Source organism: Solea solea, chromosome 7 (genome assembly GCF_958295425.1).
Source record: "Solea solea chromosome 7, fSolSol10.1, whole genome shotgun sequence".
In the NCBI taxonomy this organism is placed as follows: Eukaryota; Metazoa; Chordata; class Actinopteri; order Pleuronectiformes; family Soleidae; genus Solea; species Solea solea.
The window spans coordinates 11335307-11344725 of NC_081140.1; the positions used below are offsets into that span (position 1 = coordinate 11335307).

General features: G+C 42.0%; 1 protein-coding gene across 1 annotated transcript; it reads right to left on the minus strand.

The window, feature by feature from the left end:
- Positions 1-1496: 1496 nt before the first annotated feature.
- On the minus strand, positions 1497-8428 carry LOC131462899 (uncharacterized). Its single transcript, XM_058634463.1, has 7 exons — positions 8320-8428; positions 7634-7929; positions 4018-4111; positions 3772-3902; positions 3518-3660; positions 2506-2703; positions 1497-1741 (listed from the first exon to the last, which is right to left on the minus strand). The coding sequence occupies exons 1-7, from the start codon at positions 8426-8428 to the stop codon at positions 1624-1626; spliced, it is 1089 nt and encodes a 362-aa protein (XP_058490446.1). The 3' UTR covers positions 1497-1623.
- Positions 8429-9419: the final 991 nt, after the last annotated feature.

Genomic DNA, 9419 nt, shown 5'->3' on the forward strand with positions numbered 1-9419 from the left:
TGTCATTATGAAATGGTTGATTTTCCCAGAGCCGCTGTGAGATGCTGGAGGACTGTGAGACGAACAGGTGTCTCATTACTGTGCTAATAGCAGAAGCACGCGTACAAATACACGTGACAGCCGGCGGCAGATTTGATAACTCCTCCACACTCCTCACATTTCCACGCTCTCTCAGTCATCCCTTCATTGGTGAATTAGCAGGCATGACTATTTTGAACATGTGAACTGCCCACAGCTAGAGTCTATCTTGAGACACGAGCCCACACTGACTGACTGCCACCGAGTTTCCAATTCAGCTGCAGCGCGAGATGGAAGTCGAAAAGCTGAAGCTCCGAGCTATGAAAAGATATTTAGATTCTTTCCAAACTGGCAGATACTGTCGCAAATCAAATGAGCTGCGAAAGCAAACTCATAACACCCATGAGTTAGTGGCATACCGGCTTCTCCTCTTGACCTGGATCCTGATCGTGCAGTGCACAAAGATGCTGTGGGCTCATTATACCGTCTCTGCACTTTTCATCAGCAGGAGACTCTCTCTCTGTCTGCACACACAGTTGCACAAACAATCTTCCACACTTAAACAAACCCCAATGAGGCATGTAACTGGTAGTTTGTGCCTGGCTGTGTGCTTGTTAGAGAGATATAAGCTGCTTAAAATGTGTGTGTGTGTGTGCGCCTGAGTTCATGCTTGATACACGTGTGTGGGAGTGTTCATACTTGTTTCTGTGTTTGCGGTCTCAGCTAACAAAGTGTGTTTATGTTTCAGGTGTAAGCTGAAAATGATACCATTATTCAAGGATTGTATGAATAAATCATCGTCAACACACAGAAGGGAGCCATGTCACAGTGTAACCCCTGAACCACTACTCCGTGTATTACAGGACAGTACGTACCACGGCTTTATTCTTTAATCCAAAGCACTTTGCAATAAAGTGACTTTAAGTGGAAGTTAAATCCCTCTAATGTGAGCTAGCGGGGGTTACTCTTTGTGTGTGTGTGTACATGTTTTGTGTGTGTGTTTGTTTGGCTGCATGAGGCTTACGGGTCATTGCTCAGTCAGTGAGAGGACACGAGGGGCCATTATCCTGGGGGAGACTGGACACTAAATGTTTGATAAGCCTCCACAGAGGATGTCCTGTTTCTCCTCTCATAAACGATCCAACTACTAATTAATAATTTGGCTGTGATTGTGAAGGATTTCTGCTCAGCAGCACGGCTAAATCTAAACAAACAGCATCTATGTGTGTGTATGTTTGGTGCCGTCTGTGGCAGAGGAAGACTCTGTCATCTCAGCAGCGTCCTGAGAGCTGTTGAGTCATCTCACAATCTCATTTGCTTCCTTTCAATGTCATAGTCTGAACAGACAGGGAAGCAGAAACATTAGTATATCATTTTATATGTAAAAAGAAAAAAAAAAGCATTGTACATGACCTTTGACCACATTACTTTTACAGTGATTTTGTGCAACACCTGTGACACTTAAGTAAATAACTGAATACCAGTTGGCTTTCCTCCAACAAGATGAGGGAACCGTCAGTGCAGTGCAATTCCAACATGTTGAGTGCTTTGATAGAGCGTGATAAACTGCACGTGTGGTGTGAGTCATCGATGCGTGGAGGAATGTCACAAGATGTTGCACATGCTGGTGGTTTCTGGGAAGTGTAGTCTGCTGGGCAGAGAATCTTCTGGCAACTTGGGGAGTCCATCCAGGACTTGAAGCTTTGGCAAACAGGAGAAAACACTGCAGCGAGAGACAGAGAATGAGGAAATAATGAGAGGGGACAGAATTAAAAACTGTGTTTCCACCAAGCAGTACAGTGCAGTTGAGCTTGATGAGTGTAGAATGATCTGGCTTGTGTTTCCACAGCTGGGCTGAGGCGTCGGCTAACATAAATAGCTTGACATCACACTAATGTGTCTTATTGTAGAATGAGACACACTAAACATTGCTGTTGTGGTGCATTGACATTATTTGTTAAAAAAAAAAAGAACACAAAAAGAAATTAATCTGCATCTTTAAAAAGTAATAGGTAGGATATTAGTAGCAGTTAGCCACCAGGGGGCAATTTTGCAAATAAGTTGTAAAAAAAATAAGTCTAAGTCCAAATTGATTTATAACATCAGTTAACATTTTAGGTTAAGGTTCTCAGGTCTTCTTAAAAAAATACATGATGTCAGTTTTGTAAATTATGCTCCCATGATGATGCTAGTATCATCCAATAGGTGCCTGGCTGCAGGTGACGTTTGTTAATTTCCGAAGATTTACAAATCACATTTTTCAATTTTATGTAGTATATATGTGTTTTTACAATGTGTTGCCCTAAAATGATGATTCCCTGTCTGATTTTAGTACCAGAACACTGTGCTAGGTACCCAAACAGAAGGGTGCCAAAAAGTGGAATGGCACAGATCAGTTATTTTGGTACCCTTCACAACTTCGGATGATGAAAATGCAATTGATTGCTAAAGACACAAACATGAACCGAAAACCGGAGCTCCCCTCACCGTACTCGGTAGTCCTGAGTGAAGGTCACTGGGTTGTGGGTCAGGTTTAGGGAGCACAGCGGACTGTTCTTCAGAGCACCCAGTCCCACCAGGGAGTCGATGGCATTGTCGGACAGACAAAGGTGCTCCACTGCTGGGAGCTTTGGCAGCTGACGCAGGCACACCAGGTGGTTACGGTGCAGGTTTAACATTCTGCACCTGCCCAAGTATGAGCACAAATCATGCTATGCTTGGTTGTCCACGTTACTTTCATACAACATTCATTGGGTGAAGAAAAAATAAAAACAACTGAACATAACAAATGACACCATGGGAGTGTCCAGTTAGTTGTGATGCCTAAGAATATTTGACAATAAGAATATGACATTTTAAATAAGAATGTCAAGTGGATAGACTGTAGCAGTGACAAAGAGGCTAGTTTGGTTAGTTTTTGTTGAATTGTTGGTGTCTTATTGTGTAGGTTTTTTTAATGTCCCTGTTTAATTTGTTTGACTTTACTTCCTGTTTTATTTTGTATCCGTGCTTGTGTCTTGTTTCCGTTTGTCTTACTTCCTGTTGTTCCTTCTATTACACTCACCTGTGTTGCATTAGTCACACCTGTCTCTCGTTATCCCCTCAGCTCACTACATATTCTTCACCCAGCTGTCACTACCTGCCCGGTTTTGTTCCCCCAGTGTGTTTATGACCACCTTTCTTTGCTTTATTCAATTTGGATTTTGCCTGAGCCCTCCTGTGAGTTGTGTCCTGCACGTGAGTCCACTTTGCAGCATTACACTGAACTAATATCTTCAAAATCACGAATCAAATTAAACAGTTCAAAACGATGTAATTTAGGTTCCGAAAAACTTGCAGAAGAGCTGCTTGTTTGAATATTTTGGAGCACCTCAGAATGAAGGAATCCCAGATTTACCAGCTGCCCCCCGCAACCCTCTATGGGAGGATCCAGAGGTGGATGGATGTTTTCTATGTTAGCATTAGAGATAGCGGTGCAGTCAGTTAGTGTGGTTCATACCTTGGCAGTCGTACAGAACTCAGGTCAGTCAGTGAATTGTCAACCAGTTGTAGTTTCTCCACGCGGATCAACCGGCGGAGGATCCGGAGGAAATTGTCCTTCTGGAAGGGATCCCCCAAATCCTGGTAGGACAGATTTAACTCCTGAGAAGAACCAGAAGTGGAATTGTCAGAGTCTTTGTCTCAGTGTCTTCTCTTCCAACATCCTCCCTCCACACTCTCCTGCACTTGCAGCCATTTCTCCTGCTAACTTACCAGACAGTTTTCCCAATTTTCTTGCAGCCTTTCCTCCCATCTCTGTCCTTCCTCTTCTCCTCTCCTCCTTCTCCCTCTCACCAAATAGACGTCACCCCCTGCTCTTTGAAACAACTCCTCCTTTGACGGCCCTTTTGTTTTTTTTTAATCAGCAAGATGTAGATAGATAAGTTACTAAGTAGGACATCTTACTGTGGCTGTACGTGTTTTGCACTTTGATCGACCGCCATTTTATTGGCCACGCACCTTCTCTGACCCTGGGGCAGGTCAGCTGGTCACCTGTGATGTCACACTGCTCCAGGCGGTGCCACGACACAAACCGGAACTGACTGGATGGAAGCTGGAAGAAGGAGGATAATGATGTACACTGTAATAAACGGCTGTTACCATGTAAATACCGTTCTTCATGAATACAGTTCAGTACTGTCAATGTTGATGTAGTTGTGGAATACAATTTCAACTACTGCAAAATATGATGCAGTAAGTCTGTCCACTCCTCATCTGAGTCAAATCCTGATCGATCAAACCACAGAACTGCATTTACAGTTTGACAGATTAATGAATTATGTCTACATAGAAAGAAGAAGAAGACAACGACAAGTTTGACCCCGCCAGCACCAAAGTGGTTTGAGAATTGCCTCCTGTTGCTTTGTTCCTTTTAACATGCAGTGATTCATCTCGCATCTACTGAACAAGGTCATTTCAATAAAACTTACTCTGTTAAGACAGTTTGTAGTATGTAATTTATGTTATAGTCTTTTTTTTGTTTGTTTTTTAACGAAATACAAAGTATTATTAATGTTTCCTGTTAACGTCAGCATAGTTCACTTTAGCTGTTAAAAGGACAACATTTTAGAGGCTGTTAAACCAGTGTCTATTATTCTTAAGCCCTGGAAACTACATAAAGATGATCATTTGCAACATATCTACTCAGAATGTGAGCGATTTAGCATTGCCATATTGATTTGATGAGGTTCAATATTGAGTGTCAATAATCCCTGCCTCACATTTAGTTCTGTGTTTTAACATTTTTAGGCACTTTGTTGGTCTTAAACCTGAGAGGGTTACAGAGGCCAGCCAGGGGAAGGTGGTGTCCAAGAAGATGGGGAAACTGATCCAGAAAAAGATGTTGTTTTAAGGTAACAATTCTTGTCATTGTGTTCTTTATATCTGTGTGTAGTTCTGTATATATGAGCAACCAGTTAACAAATACTTTCAATTGACCATTTATTCATTCATTCATTCATTGTCTACCACTTTATCCTCCACATGAGGGTCACGGGTTGCTGGAGCCAATCCCAGCTGACATAGGTGGGCTTCACTCGCAGGTCAAACGCATGAACAATCATTCACACTCAGCGCTCAATTAACCTCTGCATGTTCTTGGACTGTGGCAGAAAGATAACCCTCGCACACGTGCAAACTCCATACACAAAGGCCCCCGCTTGGACCGGGTCATAAACCTGGGCCTTTTTTGCTGCAAGGCAACAATGCTAGCCATTACATCGCCACGTGGCTCATGCATTATCCAAATGTAATCAATACATTTATTACAGTCAGTAAACTAGGTGGGGAAATGCAGTTTGGATTTGAAGTATATTGGGATCAGCAGTAACGTGTCTACCAAGCTTAATGCATATTCATTTACTTACAGTCAAATTCAATTCAGCTGTAACTCAGCACAGTCAAAAGCAGATACACATGAGAACAGGTCACACTAAACTAAGTGTAATGTACACCAGCTCCTCATTAATGTGATAAAAGGACAGACCATCAACTGTTGATTATTAACTCATTACTACCAAATAATAATTAGTAGAGTGGCTAATGGTCTGTATATAGGGCTTTTCTAGTCTTGATGAGCTGCAGTTTTGCCATCCATCCATTCACATGCTGCAACATGAGCCAGGAATTTAACTCACAACCATCTAGTTGAACGACAACTCGTCCTACCACTGAGCTACCATTGCACAATCCTAACTCCTCACTGTTGTAACACTTTTACTTCTAAAACTTAAAGATAGGGCGGGAGATCGATTTCTGGAGCATTTTTTACTGTATTGCTTAAAATCCTTTTCACAACCTGATTGTAACCAATTAATGAATGCATTGTCACAAAAATGAAAAATGTCGCAAATGAAAAGGCGTTTTGAGAAAAAGACTGATGCAGAGCGATCCAAGACCGGGAAATCAGGAAATTAATTTTGATACTTAAGTACAGTAAAGGGTTAGGGTTTTACTCAAGTAACCCTTTTAGGTACTTTATACAGTGTCATAATTCAGTGTTTGTGTTATCATTTATAACACCAGTTCTGCAGGTATTGCATCACGTTACAACCACAGTGGTTTTAATATAAGAGGCAGTGTGCTGGGCATTGAATTCAATCGAATAATGTGAAGCGTAAGACCACTCACTTGGCTCGTACTGCAGAGGTAGTAGGTAGTAGACCCGAGTTATAGATCTGTGTCTCATAAATCAAACTTTGTCATGCAAAGTGCACCAGGCCGCCTTACTGTAGTGAGGGAGTTACCTCCCTGCAAACATCCTGTTCACCCTTACTTTGTCTGTGTAATTCTACACCTTTCTCTCTTTTCTAGAGACAAGAATGACCCCACACTTCACCTGACCACTGATCCTCACTGGCAGGATACACACACACACACACACACACACACACTGGCCTAATCCTAACCCTAACCTCAACCTAACCTTAAAACATATCTTCACCTTAAAATTTAGTCATTTACGTTGTGGGGACTTGATTTTTGTCCCCACAAGGAAGACAAGTCCCCATAATGTGACTGTGTAAACAGTTTTAGGTAATACCTGCACATACACACACACAAAACAGGTGCCTATTTACATAATATGAACTACACTGTGGAGAAGTTACAGGACAGACCTGACAGAACGATGACCTGCAAAGTGACACAATGATGAGCTTCAAATAATCAAACCATGTGGATGATTAAATATACAGAAGGCATCGTTTTTTTTTTTTAAATAAAATAATATTTTGGCATTGGAGCACCAACATAATCTTTCTATCTGCTGAAAATATAGCATAATCCTTTAGTGTCATTGTAATTATACAAAGAAAGGTCTTTTGGTAGTTCAGTAGACCAGTAGCAATAAAAAAAACATAAATATTAACATATATACTGTAAGTATAATGCATGAAATGCATGTCAGTATCAGCAGAAATGGAGGCCTTTAGATAAATATCCCATAGCTCAGTGTTTTCCAATCCTGCCCTGCATTCTTGATGTTGCCCTGCCACAACACAACACCTGATTCAAAGGAATGGATCGTTATCAGGCTTCTGCAGAGCTTGATGACGAGTTGAATCAGGTGTGTTGGAGTAGGGAAACATCTAAGACCTGCCGGGCAGTGGTTCATGAGGACCGGGATTGGGAAACTGCCATAGCTCAAATGAAAAATAAACAGACATCCATACATCAATCATGAGCAAAACTCAACATATCCACTGTTTTTGTCAACTTCTGCTTTAAATATACACTTTGATATTCAAGAATAAGAGACCATTCACAAACTACTGGAGGAAATATAATGGAAAAGAATGATTGCAATGACAAACCACCTTATTTATTTAACACGAGATGCACGCATGGGTGCAGAACCTAAACAGAAACATCCATAATTTACAAGCAACAAAAAAACCAAAATCAGTAGCCACTTAAAACGAGTAACATCAGCATTTTAGTCAGTATACGTTACAAAATTGGAGAAACTAATTGATTTAAAGCTGAAAGGATGTCAGGAAAAGGGGAAGACAGGTATGTGGACGGAGGGGTCTCAGTGTTTTGAGGACAGTAGCAATGTGTGTGTGTTTGTACTCACAGGTGTGGATACAAGTCCAGAATCAGGACTGTGGTCCACAGAGAGAGGTGTGCATGTCACACGGAGGTCAGAGTTCTGAGACGAGTGGGATTTGGGGAGGCTGCCACTGAGAGTGTTCACACCTGAAGAGCTGAAACGGATGAAATCGTGCAGTGAAAGAAAAGTCAGAGAGAGATGGGAGGTGACGGTGAGAAGTGGGTGACACGGGCTCATCCAGTGCATTCCCTCATCGTCGGTCTCTGTGGAAGAAGACGAGTTGTCTCGTCGTAACGTAAGCCCTGCTCTGTGCTGAAACTCTGACCACCGGTCGAGTGGTTAGAGTTACAGTGAACTGGGCCTGACAATGTAGATTAGGACCCGTTGCCATGGCATCACAGGACACCTGAGCAGGTGCTATTTGCTTATAATGGTCTCTGTGTGGAGGAGAGCCGGACACTTATAAACTCCATAGTTTGTCTAGTAGTAATAATAGTAATAGTAATTAATTAGTACTTAAAATGTATTTAAATTGACTAAGTTATCTTATTTGACCTAATAGTTTACACGTAAAGACACCTGGACCTAATGAAGCTGAGCTGACACTTGAGAAGTTGAATGGCATTAAATTAAATTGGCAAACAACAGTTGCAGGCAGAACACCATGTCTAACTTATTCATGCAGGCATGTGTTTGTTGTTTTCGCTCACCTTTCTGACATGTCCCAATCTTGGAGTGATAAATTCTCCTGGCCTTCTTCAGTAACACATGGATGTGAACGCCTCGGTTTGGCCCTGCAAAGCTGTAGCTGTTACCCATGGAGCCCGGCGGGTTTGGAAGTACCCAAACGAGAGAGAGTTAACCGTGCTGTTCACTGGCCCGGGCAGACTGACAGAGTGTGGGCCCGAGCTGCTGCTGCTGCTGCTGCTGCTGCTGCTGCTGCTGCTGCTGCTGCACACTGGAAGCTGCTCAGCTCACAGTTGCCTGGTAACACTGTTCAGGTGTATCATACAAGAGAGGAAGAAAGATCTGCACTCAGCCTCTGTAGACGGACTTAAAATCCAGCAAATAAATAAACTGTGATACTTTAATTACTTTAAACGCAAGAGACTGGGGGAGCTTTTCTGTCGTCGGTATAAAATTCACAGTGGCGCTCAATAAAACACAACGTGCTCTTATTTTATCAGTTTATTCATTATACCTGTCACACAGGGTCTCCCTCTCTCTCTCTCTCTCCAGCCTCGCGCTTGTTTATTTTAGTTATTTAAATAAGACACTGACTGCTGTGTTGGAATATATTGAAGGAAAAACTCCATTAGACTTTGTGCAGTAAATACACAATGAAGCCAGGGAAGCAAACATGGATAAATATATTGTTCAAATGGATGTTTACAGAAAATGACACATTACACACAGGAGCGGAGGACAGAGACGACGAATAACTAGGCAAAAAACGTAAAGAGAGCTGAAATCGGACCGAAACTCACATTTTTATTCACGTAATAAAAACTGCAAAACTGATTGAACTGTAAAAGTGCTGCCTGCATTATGAATACATGCATTTGAATGTTTTGGGTTGGTCAATGCCTTTTATGTTCTTGCATGTTTTGAGTATGAATCTTCTTAAACGTGGTCCCAAAGTGTCATCAGGTCACGCTGGGACACGCTGTGTTCTCTCGTCACTTAGTTCCTGTTAAATCCTCGGAGGGAGGAGAGAAATGGCTGACTCAGATTTGCAGTGGCACACGCTGACACATGACATAGGGCACAGCTATTACACCAGCAGCTGGTGAGAGTCATTTAGATTATG